At 34.6% G+C, this 16561-nt stretch overlaps 3 protein-coding genes across 3 annotated transcripts; 2 read left to right on the top strand and 1 right to left on the bottom strand.

The window, feature by feature from the left end:
* The first annotated feature begins 6643 nt into the window (after positions 1–6643).
* On the top strand, positions 6644–8956 carry LOC106382681 (2-oxoglutarate and iron-dependent oxygenase domain-containing protein CP2-like). Its single transcript, XM_013822725.3, has 9 exons — positions 6644–7078; positions 7310–7357; positions 7452–7628; positions 7701–7851; positions 7933–8019; positions 8103–8227; positions 8313–8431; positions 8499–8610; positions 8701–8956. The coding sequence occupies exons 1-9, from the start codon at positions 6782–6784 to the stop codon at positions 8734–8736; spliced, it is 1152 nt and encodes a 383-aa protein (XP_013678179.1). The 5' UTR covers positions 6644–6781; the 3' UTR covers positions 8737–8956.
* A 317-nt stretch (positions 8957–9273) lies between these two features.
* LOC106380090 (WAT1-related protein At3g18200-like) lies at positions 9274–12267 on the top strand. Its single transcript, XM_013819909.3, has 6 exons — positions 9274–10675; positions 10912–10974; positions 11061–11177; positions 11259–11652; positions 11730–11881; positions 11961–12267. The coding sequence occupies exons 1-6, from the start codon at positions 10485–10487 to the stop codon at positions 12097–12099; spliced, it is 1056 nt and encodes a 351-aa protein (XP_013675363.1). The 5' UTR covers positions 9274–10484; the 3' UTR covers positions 12100–12267.
* An 85-nt stretch (positions 12268–12352) lies between these two features.
* Positions 12353–14243, bottom strand: LOC106382288 (peroxisome biogenesis protein 3-1). Its single transcript, XM_013822283.3, has 7 exons — positions 14061–14243; positions 13803–13964; positions 13514–13704; positions 13304–13434; positions 13086–13213; positions 12780–13013; positions 12353–12700 (listed from the first exon to the last, which is right to left on the bottom strand). Exons 1-7 carry the CDS (start codon positions 14072–14074, stop codon positions 12457–12459), a joined length of 1104 nt encoding a protein of 367 aa, XP_013677737.2. The 5' UTR covers positions 14075–14243; the 3' UTR covers positions 12353–12456.
* Between the last annotated feature and the right edge of the window lie 2318 nt (positions 14244–16561).

The following is a 16561-nucleotide window of genomic DNA, read 5'->3' as shown; positions in this document are numbered from 1 at the left end:
GAAGATATTTTATATAGCTTTTTGCGATAAGAAAATCAAAGGAAATGTTGCGTAAATAACTTGCGTTAATAGTCAAAACATCCACCGCTGTATCAGGTTTAATAATAAATAGAAAAGAGTTGCTAAAGCTTTGTCCGATAAGAAAATAAAAGGAAGACATAACAACAGAAGAAAATTTAGTGGGGATGAGTGTTTTTTGAAGTGGAGCTGTGCCATACGTGCTTTCTCTCCATTCTCATTTAGACCATCAACCGGTTTGGTTGATGCAAGACGACCGCCTCCAGGTACCACAGATGAGGATGGTTGATGGTTGGCATTTGTACTCTCTTTGACTTCTCCTGACACACCATCTGGTAGCTCAACATCAGTTTTATTGTCACCATCAGAGATACCTTGGATGCTACTGGATTCTCTCCAGGCATAGAGCATCATCAGCACTATGGTCACCTCCCTGTAGAATATAGTAATGATCATAAATATATTCTTTAGGGAAAAAATATTTTAAGACAGTATGAGGTACCAACATCTCTCTGGAGATTCTTTTCACATTTAGAATAACCTATGTAACACCATCATTTTCTATCTGGATGCCAGTCTCTGGAGATAAAAAAACCTTTAACATCTACTCAAGATCTCAGAATTGATCAAAAGAACAATACTTTGATCTACCGCATTGCAACAAACATCAACAAAGTTCCTTTCAATCAGTCACTTTAGCAGTGCAGAGACTCAACTATCTGTCATCAGTAAGAGGACTATATCAAATTATAAAGTTTGGTTAGCAAGGAAAGACGATTAGTCAAAAAGATAGTATCTAAGTTAATTTATAGTTTTTTTTTTCTTTAAACGTTACCTATTCAGTTGAACTCCATGTTTATTAGACCTTCTGGGTATGTATTCACATAATCAACCTCCCTCTTCTTCCCTATGAAGCCTTGTTCTTTAATTTCATCATCACAAACTTTTACATCTGTACCAAGATCTTGCACTTGCACTTTTCGCTTGTAATCTATATCATCTATAGTTTCCTCATAGAAAAGACCACGTAGACAATCTACACTGAAATGAACCAAATCTAAATTTGTATGTTAAATGAAAATCCATAATACGATCTTGACGGTAATTCAATTTAATTTTTATGAGCTCGTACATGGCAGAAATGAGTTGTGGATAAGTTATATATTTGAGATATTTGAATTGCTTATGGATGGTGAAAAAAAACTATTGTAAAACCAACACTAAGGAACTACATAAGAATGGGATCATGTGCTAATCGTTCAATGATGTGATACCTCTTTAGCGAAAAGATCATTGTTATGCTGAATGATTCTGAGGTAAAACCAAAAAAGGATCATAGAAAAATCACTCAAGAGCTGGGATTGCCAAAACCAAAGCATCATATAGTCTGAATCCAAGATTTTGCAGACACAACATTTCAAATCTGCATTCTTGATCATGAATAGCAAACATAAACTGAGGAGGAAAGCTATGATTCAGACACTCGGAAACTGTTGTTACTCTGGGTTACCTCGAACTCGCACATCGTGTACACAGAGCCTTCACTGAAACGCTCTATGAAGATGCTGAGAAGGTTAACACTCACGGATCCTTCCATAAGCGTTGACTATTGCAGACAAACAAATGAAAAATTACAGTCTCTGTAAAACTGGTTTCGTCAAAAGGGTTAGCACAAAATGGGAGTGATTACCTGCTCGTCGATCAGTAGCATGTCCACACCCATATGTTTATTGCCTCTCTTCACGTTAGGAGCCTCCCAAAACCTCAAAAGACGGACCTCGGCTGTGGTTGAACATCGACCAGCTTTAATATCAGCAAGCAAGGTGAAGGAATACGCCATTGCCAGAGCTGATAATTTGAAAAAAAAAATGATACTTATAGTTTCCGTAGATAAGACGGCCTTTATCGATGCAAGGATGCCAATTTATAGAAGAGATTTAGCCTGTTACATACGAAGAGTTTGAGCTTGATTAACTGTTGCATAGTGGGGCGAGTGGGATGAAGCATGTTAATGCTCGGATTGAAGAACAAAATTAAAGGAAACCCAAGGCGTTTCAGGATCTTCATTAGAGGCGGCTTCATCTAGACGACATTCAGACCTAGGAGCTTCTATTTTCTACAAAATCAGACGACATATCTGGGCCTGGAGATAATCAATCACACACATAAAAACCCATATCACAGAACCTATTCATAAAAAAACGAAATGAGCACAAGAAGCCTAAATGAAAGAAACAGAAGGTCCAATCAGAGAACGCAAAGAGAAAGAGGAAAAATGAGTTTTGTAACTTTTTTTAAAGGTGACAGGTGTCACAAATTGCCCTATGCATTTTGATGAAGTGGCAGAAGGAGGGGGGAGAAAACCATGTTTTATTATATATATATATATTACCAACTTTTCAATAGTTTGAATTAGGGATGGGCATATCGGTTTAGTTTCGGGTTCCGTTTGGTTTGGTTAATTTGGGTTTTATAAAACTCAACCCAATTAAAACCAAAGTAGCTTTGGTTTAGGTTCGGTTTTGGTTTAGTTTGGTTCGGTTTAGTTCGGTTTGGTTTAGATTTAGTTTGGTTTTCTTTAAAAAACTATGAAACAAAAAACAATTTAAAGCTCGATGACAAAACTCTTAACCACGTCAAAGGAAGAAATACATAATAAGCAAATAGCAGACTATTTGTAATCTAATTAGCGTAACAAAGACTTGTAAGCATTCTAAAACCTATTAACGAAAAGACTATTTGCGTCTACCTTTTTGTTTTTATTGATCCTATAATAACTTTGTTACATAATTTAGAGAATGAAAATTGGAGAAGATGAACGAAACGAGATGGCTACGATTTAGATGCTTATAGTTTTTAGGTTTTGTTTTCAGTACAATCTTTAGGTATTAGGATTATTTGAATCATATTTGGATTTTTTAAAAATATATGGAAGTTAAGAAAAAATGAAAAACTAAACTTTAACTAAAATTTACAATATGTTAACATATATATATATATATATATATAGATAAAAATATATTGGATTATTGGTTTGGTTCGGTTTGGTTCGGTTTGAACCCAAACCAAACCAAACCATTCGGGTTGAGTAAAACATGAACCAATTGGATTATGTAAAGAGCACGGTTTGGTTTGGATCAGTTTAATTTCGGTTGGTTTGGTTTGGATCGGTTCGGTTTGGGTTTTTTGCCTACCCCTAGTTTGAATTCAAGAAGTTCTGGGCCTAAGCCCATAATCTTCTTGGACCAAGGACAAAAGCTGGTTGTTTAATCCCCACCCCCCAGCTGGCACCTCTACTCTTTGCGAAGAAGGATAAAAAATGGTAAAAGACAAAACTACATTTAAAAAATATTGACAAAATATATATACCAACTTGCATTGTGATATGTCTTGCAACCAAACTTTCTTGTAGTTTCTTTGGTTCCTTTGGCAGGGGTTGCAAGAAGTTTCAGTGACAATCACAGTGACGCGGTTAAACATGATTTTCTCAACCATTTAAATGTCGATAGATCTCTGGATTCAACCAACATAAATAAACAACTTACCGATTAGGTATCGTATTGTGGAGGCAACTAGTTACAAAATGTCTCTTTCTTTGTGCGTAAATTTTTATATTTAATTTGTATCCCCTGTATATTAATTAAGAATCATTTAAGAAGTTGTAACCTATATCTCCTATATATTAATTGAAAATCATTTAAGAAGTTGTAACCTATATTTTGTATTAATTACCAAAGATATTTGATAATGTGTCACTTAATTAGGATGTCAATTTGACTTACGTGGCATCATAAGAATCAATTGAATAATTTATAGGTCGAAAATCCAATTGCTAATGATTAACCTAAAATATAAGAAACATGTATTCTTTCCTTAAATAAAAACTACGGTGTTACCTAATATGATTAACATATATATTAGCAATTAATGATTATGAATAATAAAGATTTGATAACAGTTTTTGTATCATTCCTCATTTTATTTAATTTTATGTCATTAAAAGAAATTAAACAATCACATTAACCATATAATGAAAAAAATTAGATTTTTCTAATACTTTATATTTTGAATTTTTAAAGCGACTTTAAATTACAAAAATGTTAAAAATCCCTTTGAAAATTTTGTGATCAATAGCTTAATATTTTTGTTATAACAAGATACAATGATCATAAAATCGTATTAATATAACAAGATACAATAAATTTTCATATTAAATTATATATATATATATAATAATATTGTTTAAATTAAACTATGTACCATTTAAAAATACATAAGTATGTTAATTTTTAAATTTGCATTGAAAAAGTATTGGGACCTTGATATTTTAATTTTGAAATTTGCATCGAAAAAATATCACATCGAAAATTTTGGGATTAATGGTTTAAACTTTTTGTTACATCAAATATACAAATGTTAATAAAACCATATGAGTAGGAATTCTCAATCATAAATATTTATATTATAATATACTATATATTTATGTCAATATCATTGAAATATAATTATATAGCATATAAAATAAATAAAATGATTATTTTGATTTATTTACCATAAATATATTGTAAATAAACAAGAGGTATTATGTTGATTTATGTTATTACTCTAATCTCCTATATATTAATTGAGAAACAATTCAGCATGTGTAAGATTTTATTTTAATATTCTTCGAAAATCTTACAAGAGATCGATACAACTAAGATTTATTTAGAAGCTATTGAATTCACCTAGCGAGAACATAGATTGCACAACAAATTTTTTTTCCTAACTCTAACCACCTTTCTATTGGTCACAACACCGACATGGAATATTTGGAAGTGTTGATTGACAATCTGAAATGGTAATTTTTTAAGTTCAGCCCATTATTTTTCTTAAATGGGCATAAAATAATTTTTAATGATTAACTAAATGAGCCAAAACGTGTTTTGGTTTGAAAATTATTGCATACCCAAAATTAGTATGAACAATCATCATTTTCGTTTAAAATTTTGTCATAATAAAAATAAAGGGTTGGGCAAAAAATCCGGATCAAAAAAACTGAACCAAAACCGATCCAAAAACAATACCGAATTTTAACCAAAATTGGTTAGATATCTGAATAGGTTCAAAATTTTGGTATCTAAAGAACCGAAACCTAACCGATCCGAACCAAAATATTTCGGGTATCCAAATATATCCGAACCAGATTTATATACTTAAATATATTAATATTATTTTTAAATTTAATATCTAAAAGAATATACAAAATATATAAGATGTTTTTAAGTTGTCCAAAATACTTGGAAATATATACAAATTGTTATAAAATAGCCAATACTTAAAATACCTAAAATACTTCAAATATCTATTGATTTCCTATCCAAATATTTAAGTTAAACTAATTTTTATGTTATGTTTAAGTATTTTGGCATACATTATTGAAATTTATATGTTATATATTATTTTATTTTTAGATTTTGAAAACTTTAAAGTATATATGAACTTTAATTTTTGAAAAAAAAAAATACCTTATGTGAATCCAACCCGAACCAGACCCGCAAAGATCCGAACCGAGCCAAACCCGCAAGGATCCGAACCGAGCCGAACCAAATGGTACTTGAATGCCCACCTCTAATCAAATGCAAATATTGATAACAAAATGTATATTGTTTATAATATTTAAGTACAATATATTTTTTTAAAAAAATTCACTCCGCGCAAGGCGCATGTTATCATCTAGTTGTATGTGATTTCGGATGAGAAGATTGTAATTCATCGATATAATTAATGAGTTCAAAATTGAAAAATCTACGAAATAACTAAACCAATACCCGAAAAGGTAACCAAACCAAACCGACCATGAAAATTTACAAAGTTACAAACTCTGGTATAGAAAATTTAGTTAAGCAGGAAAAAAAAAACAAAAACAGAACTTAATACATCAATTGTCAATATATACATTAAAATTAGATAATTTCTAATATAAATTTAAATTTTTATATAATTTAATAATTTAGGTTTAAATGAAAATTTAACATTAAAAATAAAATTTTATATATATATATATATATTAGTCTGCACAAGATTTAGACCATAATCTAGGCTATACTATTATTTAAACATATTTTTGCTAATTTAACATGTTTTCATAATTTTAGACTAAATTATTCATTTTAATAAATAATTAATGATCCAACATCGTCATCTTTTAAAGGAAAAAAAAACAGAAAAACATAATACATCAAGTATCAATATAAATATTGAATTTAAATAATTTATAATATTAATTTAAAATTTATATCTAATTTAATAATTTTAATTCAAATAAAAATTAAAATAAAAATTCGTTAGATATATGCCCGTCTACAAAAGGTGCGTTTATTAGTTAACCTTAATTATTCAAGAAAAGTTTATGAACAAAAACAAAGTTTCTGTATAAATTTCTAATTAATATCTTTATCAACAATATTAGGTTTTACTATATATATAGAGATATATATACACAGCGTTTACCGGTAATCCTTTTTCAGTTTTATAGTACCAAACAACCAGTTCGAATAATATTATGGGCCTCAAAGATGGGCCGGAAAATCAGTGTGATGGGAGATTTCGTGCGTAATTTTATTTACTTAAAAAAAAAAAAAAAAAAAAAAAAAAAAAGTCATCGAGGGAACCCTAACTTCAACGGGAACTCAAAATCAAGATCCCCCAGATTTGGATTCTTCGAAATGTATTGTCCTCAGCAACCCTAACTTCCTCACTTGAATTGCTCCCCTTCACAGTGATGTCAAGCGACCAGCGAGAAGCTCAGCAGGAGACGACGGTGGACGGTAGCGGAACTACGACGATGAGAGCTGCAGCTGCTACGACGACGTTTTCTTCGCAGAGACTGAGGATAAACCCTAACAACGAGCATAGGCCCGAGAGCTACGAGGATCTGAAGCTCGATTTCCCCAGTGCGGTCTACTCTAGTCTCGAGAAGTACTTGCCGCAGCAAATCTTGGTCTCCACCAGGGAAGAGAAAGTCAAATTCATGACTGACATTATGCTCAGGCACCTCCCTCACGGAGAACGGTCCAGAGTATGTTTCAAAGTTTTGACCTTTCTCTGACTTCTTCACATGGGTTTGCTAAATGCTTATAGAAAGTTTTAAGACTTTGTGATTTGTTTGCTTCTTTTCTTTATCAAAGTTTTGACCTTTCTTACATGGGTTCTTGTGATTGTTAGTTTCTTGTTGATGCAAATTGGCTCTTCGTTTTTGCATTTTTAACTTGTTTGGTTATTGCTTTGGCCTTTGTGTCTTGTGCTACAGGCTCAGAGGCACAGCGTCTATAGGCAGAAGATAATAACTAATTATCAGGTGTGAATCCCTTTCTTGATGTTCGATATTGGGGCTCCTCCAGTTCATCAGCTTGTAGTTTAATATGTTTTTTTTTCTCTCTCTCTCTCTGCAGCCGCTTCACAAGGAGTTGTATACTCTAGCTCCTATGCAATGCTTCGTCCCCTCTTTCATAAAGGCGATCAATGAAAGCTCAGAGAAAAGCTTCAGAAGCATTATATCTGAACCGTCTCCTGGTGTTTTTGTCTTTGACATGCTCCAACCCAGCTTCTGCGAGATGATGCTAGCCGAGGTAATGTGCATCCTTTCTCCTTTTATGTTGTCTTTATACGTTTTGTTCATGTGCTCGTGTTTGTCCCTGCAGGTAGAAAATTTTGAGAAGTGGGTGGGTGAGACAAAGTTCAGAATCATGAGACCAAACACCATGAATAAATACGGTGCTGTGCTTGATGACTTTGGCTTGGATAGCATGCTTGACAAACTCATGGAGTCTTTTATACGTCCCATGACTAAAGGTAATATATAAGTGAAATCCATTACATACATACTATTATTAAGGCTAAAAAGTTACTTACCATACGTATTTTGTTTTGTAGTATTCTTCAGTGATGTAGGTGGAGCAACTCTGGACTCTCACCATGGGTTTGTTGTTGAGTATGGCAAAGATAGGGATCTTGATTTAGGTACTGAGACCTAATCCTGCAGAATTTTCAGATGGCCTTTACTAGTTTGTCTTAAAATTCCTGTTTGAATATAAATTTTGCAGGCTTTCATGTGGACGATTCAGAGGTAACACTGAATGTTTGTTTGGGTAACCAGTTTGTGGGTGGGGAGTTATTTTTCCGTGGGACTCGGTGTGAGAGACACGTTAACACAACTACAAAGCCAGATGTATGCTACTCCTTTTGAGTTGCTTACTTCTCCTATAACATTTGCTGATGGCTAATGTAAACAAACTGTTTTATTACGAAACCAGGAAATATATGATTATAGTCATGTACCGGGGCAAGCTGTACTTCACCGTGGGCGCCACCGCCATGGTGCCAGAGCCACAACATCAGGACATCGAGTCAATATGCTACTATGGTGCAGAAGGTAAAGTAATATACCAATTGAGACTTGACTGCTAAGTTCCACTTTCTTATCAAGCGTTTCCTTGCAGCTCTGTGTTTAGAGAGCTCAAAAGTCACCAGAAGGAGTTCTCCAGCTGGTGTGGAGAGTGCTTTTGTGAAAAGAAAGAGGAGAAAGGAAGGGCGCTTGATGCTCTAAGACAGGTAAAAGCATTTGATTGATTCAAGCCTATAGCTCTCTCTTTTAACGTAAAGGTGTAAGATAATAACATATGCTCCTTGTTGCTATTGCAGAAATTGGTTAAGGCAGTGCGTGCACCCCAAGCTTGAAGAAACTTTGTATTGGATGACTATTAAAGAATTGCTCCTGTTTTAAGGTGACTTAAAACTGAGCTTGTGTAGAAAATCATTTGAGATGAACTGTTTGCTGTTTAACTTTTTTGTAATGTACATGAAATTTAGTCTCAGCTTTATCTATACCACAAGAGGAGTTGTATTGTTGTTATCTGATATTGTTGTGAGTGTTTAAGGAAGAATCAGTGTTGTCTAATTGTAGTTGGTGTTGCTGCTCACTCTCTAGTGAGTGTGCTCTTTACTGATGAATCGAGACACAACTCATGGATTGTGGCTCTTCTTACCTTTGTGGTCTCGGTTGAATGGAAAGAAGTGTAAGGGCTACTTTGCACGTTGACCTAAATAATGGAAGAGAGAAGAAAAGATTTGAATGTGTCTTGTATCTGTCTACTTAGTTTATGGCAAGACAAATCGAAATTGGTTGTGAAACGGTACCACCAAACCTGATTAGTTGACTTTATGCTGTGTCATTGTGAATCTGTTATTTATGACTTTTTTATATATACACTTTCATTTGCTCGCTATCTTTTACGAGTATCTAAGTTGATATGATGTTGAACACACAATCAATACAGAGGTTTCTTGTTGATCTGATGTTCTAGAAAAAAGATCTGGTCTCTCTGTGTTTCCGGGTTTGTTGTTGATCTTTGGTGATCTGATGTTGTTCTGATGATTTTGTTTAAGTTGGGATCTCTTGATTATATAATTAATGCAGAGGTTTTTCATATCATGAGCTGAGAAATGGAGAGAATCTTGCATGTGTCCCACTAATAAGAGAAAAAAACTAGAGAGTACTAGTTACTTCAATTATGACTATCATAATTATTTTTATAAAACATAATAGTTCCTTGTCAGTTGTCACATTAAAAATTAAGGAAAAGTATAATATTCAACATATATTTTGGTAAGAAATCATAGTTTTATATTGAAGCTGATTAATGGTACATATAGTTGCAGCCGTTTTGTAGAATCTAATGACATGGATAAAAGAACAAGTTAACTGAAAAAAACGGTGGTTGTTCCTTAAATATTCATTACTGAACATATTACTCAAATTATTCATATACAAATGGATTGATTATTGATGGTTTTCCATATTCAAGACAAGATGCCTAATTGTGTGGTTAGATCACATGCTATTTGATTCCATAAAGACATTATTACAAAAGAATAAAAAACTATAACAGAAATGTACCACAAGGGAAGATGAATGCTGAATAAACAAACGGATTCCTTCACTTGCTTTTGCCTTCTTAGCACATAGGAAAGATTCAAGTTACCTGAACTCATAGTTAAAGAGAGTTGTATCATTGTCACAGTCATAACATAATCCAAATTCAGAACTGTTTGTGTATGTGGGAAATGGAAGAACATAAAAATGTACAAATGTTACTATCAACATATACATATCCCTACATATCTAAGTCACATAAACATTCAACCTCCAAATCATATTATTATAGTCAAGTAACCATCTTACACCATCAATTCATGATTATTCATAATCATTGATTACAAATAAACAAAGTACCCTACTTGAAGAAATGATGGACCATTCTGTTACCACTAAACCCAATAATCGTCCAAATAATTAATTATAATCAGCAATGATTATTTTCTGTTTTAAATCTCAAGTATACCACTACCACACATTCATATAAAAGCAAACCATTGATGTGCAATCAACCATCAAAAAAAGAGAAGAGCTCAAGAAGAAGAAGAAAATGGCCAAAGCAGTAGTATCAGAGAAGATGAAGCTAGTGGTGGCATTGATCACACTTCAGTTCTGTTTTGCAGGCTTTCACATTGTCTCAAGAGTTGCTCTTAACATTGGTGTCAGCAAAGTTGTCTACCCCGTTTATAGGAATCTTCTTGCCCTTCTCCTTATTGGCCCCTTCGCTTACTTCCTCGAAAAGTAAGTCCTTTTATCTCTCAAAATTTCTAGGGTTTGCTAGTGTTTCTCATATGGGTTTATTGTGTAACCTCAGAAAGTCTGAACCTTTGATCTCATCTGAGACTTTTGTGTAACTTCAGAAAGTTTATTTTCTTGATCTCATTAGGGTTTCTTGTGTAATTTCATAAAGTTTGCATCTTTAGTCCATTGTTGGATAAGATTGTTAATGTTCTTAACAATGCATTTTGTTTCAACAGAAAGGAAAGACCTCCACTCACAATCTCTTTACTAGCTCAGTTTTTCTTCTTGGCACTTATTGGGTAAGCAGACATAACAAGACTCTTTGTGTTTCCTCAATCTTTAAAGAATTTGCTTATGTAGTTAACTCTTTGTGTCTTAACATCAGAATCACAGCAAACCAAGGATTCTATCTATTGGGACTCTACTATGCAACTCCAACCTTTGCTTCTGCAATGCAGAACTCTGTTCCTGCCATCACTTTCATCATGGCTTGTGCCCTAAGGTACCTAACATTAACAAACCTCTTTTACTGAAAACATCGTTTTCATCATGGTCTAACATTGATCTTCCTCTTTGTATCAAGGTTGGAGAACATAGACTTGGTGAGAAAACACGGTGTGGCCAAGGTACTAGGAACCCTAGTGAGCATCGGTGGAGCCACAGTGATCACATTGTACAGAGGGTTTCCTATGTTTCACAAGGGCCTTAACTTGCATGAGGATGAAGAGACAGAATCTAAGAACTCGCAGAACTGGACACTGGGATGGTTATACCTCATGGGACATTGTCTGTCATGGGCTGGTTGGATGGTTCTTCAAGCTCCTGTCCTAAAGAAGTACCCAGCAAAGCTCACTCTAACATCCTTCACATGTTTCTTTGGCCTGGTTCAGTTTCTGGTCATTGCTTTGTTTGTTGAAACTGATCTCAATAACTGGATCATTGTCTCTTGGGAAGAGCTCTTCACCATCCTATATGCGGTAAGCTCTCTCTCTCCCTATCTTTTCCTTCATCTGAAACGTTGAAGTTAGCTAAAAGAATCTTTTGTTGGTTACAGGGAATAATAGCGTCAGGGTTGGTGGTTTATCTTCAGACATGGTGTATCTACAAAGGCGGTCCTGTCTTTGTGGCAGTCTTCCAGCCTCTACAGACACTTCTTGTTGCTGCAATGGCGTTTCTTGTTCTTGGTGATCAGTTGTACTCTGGAAGGTAAAACACATTGTAAAGCCATAGTTAACTAGCTTTGTTCTTCCCGGTTGCTTGTTCTAATCCAGTCTTTGCTTTACAGTGTTCTTGGTGCAGTGTTCATAATGCTGGGACTCTACTTAGTTCTTTGGGGCAAAAACCAAGAAAGAAGACAGATGGTTGAAGAGACAAGTCCACAAGATCCAGAGTCTCTAAACAAACATCTACTTGAGGAACACTGATTCTTGAAGTTAACACTTATCTGTACATACACACACAAGAACTTGGCCAAAACACATGCTCCTCAAGTGGGTCTTTACTCTTTTCATACAATGGATTCTAGTCGTTTTACTTTTTGAGTTGTAATCAAAATTGGTTTGCAATTGATTTATGAATAAATGAAAGAAGATCAAAACTGAATCAAAGTTGACAATGAAGAAGCAAAAATAGTAGTTTATGATCAGGTTTGGTCTGCTTGTTGACATACCAATGAGCTGGTGAAACTAAAATGATTGATTCATATTGAACAAATTATTCTCAGTATGTGTTGTTTACTTTGTTGAAACGTAAACATAAAATCAATTTGGCAATTTTGCGAATTATAGTGGCATGTTTGAGTATAAAAGAGTAAAAAAGAGCTGAACTTCAGGCAAATCTCTGATGAGTTGCAAGAACCGGTTCTCGTCCGGTACAGCTGAAATCTCCGGGACAGTCTTCTCAATCTGTGGTAAGAGCTTCGCCAATTGCATCCCTGCAGCCAAACCGGTCTGCTTCTCCATCTCCTCTACTAACGCTACGGTACAAGACTTGAGCGAGATCTCTGCTACATTTGTAAACTCAGTGCTGCAAACAAAGACAAAGAGGCAAAGGAATCTTTAAATGGTCGCAACGAATAAGCTATGTGGAGCAGAGACATTCTTACCTTGTGAGTACTTCCCGAGTCTCGTTTATGAGTTGATGAAGCTTGGTGACAGTTGCATCATCTGAAGAGGGAACACTAGTGGTGGTGGTGTCTCTTGGACTCATTGTTGCGTCTTGTGCCATCATTAAATAATCTACCCAGTGATGTGGACTTCCTTTGCTCATAAACACATCAAGAATCCGAATCACAGTTTCTTCAAGACTTCTTGTGGTTAACATATCATTTAACTGCTTTCTGCAATCAAGCAGGCATCAATAGATTTCATCCTTACAAGAACTTTGATAATGTAATGTAACGTAAATGTACCCTTTGAGAACTTCTTTCACTGCTCTCTTCATATCGGAAATCAAACTCGGCATGCCATTCGTTGCAAGATAATCAGCACTTGTCAGAAACTTTTTCTCCTCCTCTCTATCTATCAGATCTAACTCTTCCTGTGAAAAAGAAAATACACACATAAACGAAATATAAAAATAATAAAATTAATAATGAACATAACAAAAGAGGTTAGTAAAATGACTTACAAGTAAATGGGAGCTGGTGAGACCTCTAGCAGTGTCGATATATAAGTGTCTTCCCAGAACGTTGACTTGAACTCTAATGTACAAACTAAGCATAGTGACTGACCACAGCGACAAAACCATTCTCGTGAAACCTGGAAAGCAACACACAACACACATAAAAGAGAAGAACCAATAAGTAAGAAGTACAGCAAGAGAAAGTATAGTACGGACTCAAAATCTTGAGCTCATTCCAAAGATGAAGCTTCTCAGAAGGAACCAAAGTTCCTTTTCCTTTACTTAACGTCTCCATAACACCAGAGACATGGATCTCCTCACCAATGCGGCTGCTCAAGCGACGCAATGCGTGAGGTAATGTAGTTACATCAGCAATCATCTGAATGTTCTCGAAATGAGCCTTCATTCTAGCCAAAAAATAAAAACAAGCAACAAGACAAGACACTGAGAAAATGTTAAGAGATAAAGGAACCAACTTTATCATGTGGTGGTTCAAGAACGTAACTGGGTTTTGATGATTTCGTCATTGTGACGCTCGTCGGCGAGCTCACGTTCTAAGTCGGCGAGGTTACGAGTGTGGGCGTTGTATAGTTTGTAAAGCAAATAACCACTTCCCAAACAAGTTGTTGTCACCAGAATCTTCTTTCTGTGCTTCCTCCAGAAGCTTCTACACTTGCCCACAAACGCAATGATAAACCCATAGCGAGAGAAAGGAAGAAGACCACACAGAGTTAGTTAGTTAGTTAGTTAGAGCAGAACAAACCTGACTAAATCCATGGCCTTTTGATAGCTATCGGATTCGAACCAACGACCTCATGGCTATCGTTTTGGATTGAAGTAAAAGATAAAAGTGATGAACTTTCCGGCGAGAGATGGCTTTTAGTTCCGATCTCCCCCTCCTCGGAGTAATTAATGAATGCTATCCCTTCAAAGCCAAACCGAGATTCTACTTTATTTATTTTAACCGAACTAAACCGAATCGAAGTGACCGGCTCTATTAGTTTATTGTATATGTTCGGTTTAGTAAAATCGAAACAGATTTCAATATGGTTTTGGTTAGTGAACCAAATACACTACTGCGGGTACGAAATTCGAAACCGATTTTAATAAGATAGAGTCAGACCAACTTTACTGATTCTCGCTTTGGTTTAATTATTAAATAGGGAACTGTCCAACAAATAAACCGGTTCAAATGATATTTCGGTTTAAAAATGGGCTCACCCAGTTCGGCCTATTATAAGCAAAATCAATTTCATCGGCCCAGATAAAAGTTCTCTCTCGAAGAAACCGCACCACACCCTAGACCTAGAGTATACCTACATTCATTTTATCTCCAGCTCTCTCGCTCTGATACGCCATTTCTGAATCAAAAAAACTCTGACAGTCTCTCCCAAACACTAACAATGGCCGAGGGACTCGTACTAAAAACACAATGCGAGCCCACACAAATCTATACTATTAAATTGAATTTTCGTCTCAGGTTAAAAGTCAAACTGTTAAATGTTTATATTGTTAATGAATAAAATATATAATTTAACTATTTTTTTTAATGCTTTTTTCACTATCGACCAAATTGTAGTAAAATGATTTGTCTTAATAATTTTCTTTTTAACTATTATCTGTTTAGAAACTATAATATGAAACCATTGGTTCGACATCACGACTATCTAAGATTCATAACATGAAAACAAACAAATAATAGTAATTTTTTATTATTACAGGAAAAAAAAACCAAAAACATCAAACATTTTAACCGAATAAACCAAATAAATATTGATTTAAAATGATAGTTATATTTTAGGAGATTAAAAACAAAAAAACAACAACCTAAAACCGAACCAATATACAGATTAAACAGATTAATGTTTTCTTATTAAAAAATGAAACTAATAATTACGTTCCGCATAAAGCGTGAGTTTTTACCTAGTTAATAAGTAATTATAAGATATTTATGTTCACACGCCGGCTAAACACCTAGTTAACCATACAAGTGTACGAAGAAATAAAAAGTCAGCCGTGGGGCTTCACTTCTCTTGGTCGCATTATCAATTATAATGCATAGTTTTGCGGGAAATCAAAGCTGTCACAAGTATCTCCCAAACCAGCCAAACAACCTCGTCCCCATCCCTCATCCCTCATCCCTCACATGCCTTTCTCAATTATTCTTATCGATATAGTTTCTTGATTGATTGCATTGCATTGCCGTCATATAATGATGTGATCTGACTAGACATATAGATGAAATTATTAAAAAAATAATAATGCGACCTTTTAAACAAGAGACCATAGGTTAAATATACCCAATAGAAACTCAAATTAGCCGAATGCCCCCACTAAAATCATAAGCCCAGTTTATCTACCATTTTAGTTCACAAGTGATAATTATACCCCCTGTTCAAAAACTCGGGCGCCTAGCCGCCTAGGCGCCCGCCTAGTCGCTAACCGGACCCAAGCCGAAGCGATTTTGATGTAATCGGCCAACAAAATCGGACACCAATTACTCGGCCCATTAAACCGATTAGGCGGCCCATTAAGCCGATTAGATGGTCCAATTACCGACTAATCAGCCCATTAATTGGACTTAAAATATAAACTAAGAAAATATTTTCTAGGCTTTAGCATGAAGCCCGAAGCCCAAATACTTTACCACTCTCTTAGCATTATTACTATTACTCTATATATAGACTAAGATTTTGCCTCTTTTTTTTTCTAACCGATGTGGGACTTTGCCCATCAATCCAAATAATGCGAAAAATATTAATTGCAGATTGTGTATATCGAACCCGGGTTGATGGACATAAGATCATCACATTTGGCCATTAGGAGACAGCGATCACATTGTTTTTTTGCGCATATGTTAATATATAGACATATACATATGAGAAAAATTCAAAACTAGTCTAAGTTAAGGCATCACATATACTAACAATTAACTTTTGTTAAATCCATACATATAAATTCAATAATAACATACAAAAAACTATTATATTCTAATATTTTTATATTTTATATTTAATTTAAATATAATAATAAATAAAATAATAATTAAACTAGGCTCCGCGTATACCCCGATTAATCCCCGATTTTCTGGTAACTCGCTAGGCCCGGGATCGCTGCCCGACTAGCGCCTAGCGTAGTTCCGAACAGGGTTATACCCTTCTGGAAAACACTAGAATCGCAGAAAATAAGACGTTGTGTCAGATAGAGAGCATGTATTGTTTGCAGATGTGGACCCTGTCATATGAGTAGGTACAATAAAAGATC

The sequence above is a fragment of the Brassica napus genome, chromosome C3 (genome assembly GCF_020379485.1).
Source record: "Brassica napus cultivar Da-Ae chromosome C3, Da-Ae, whole genome shotgun sequence".
Classification (NCBI taxonomy): Eukaryota; Viridiplantae; Streptophyta; class Magnoliopsida; order Brassicales; family Brassicaceae; genus Brassica; species Brassica napus.
The sequence above is the reverse complement of the archived record's forward strand: the minus strand, read 5'-3'. Positions and strand labels throughout refer to the sequence as shown.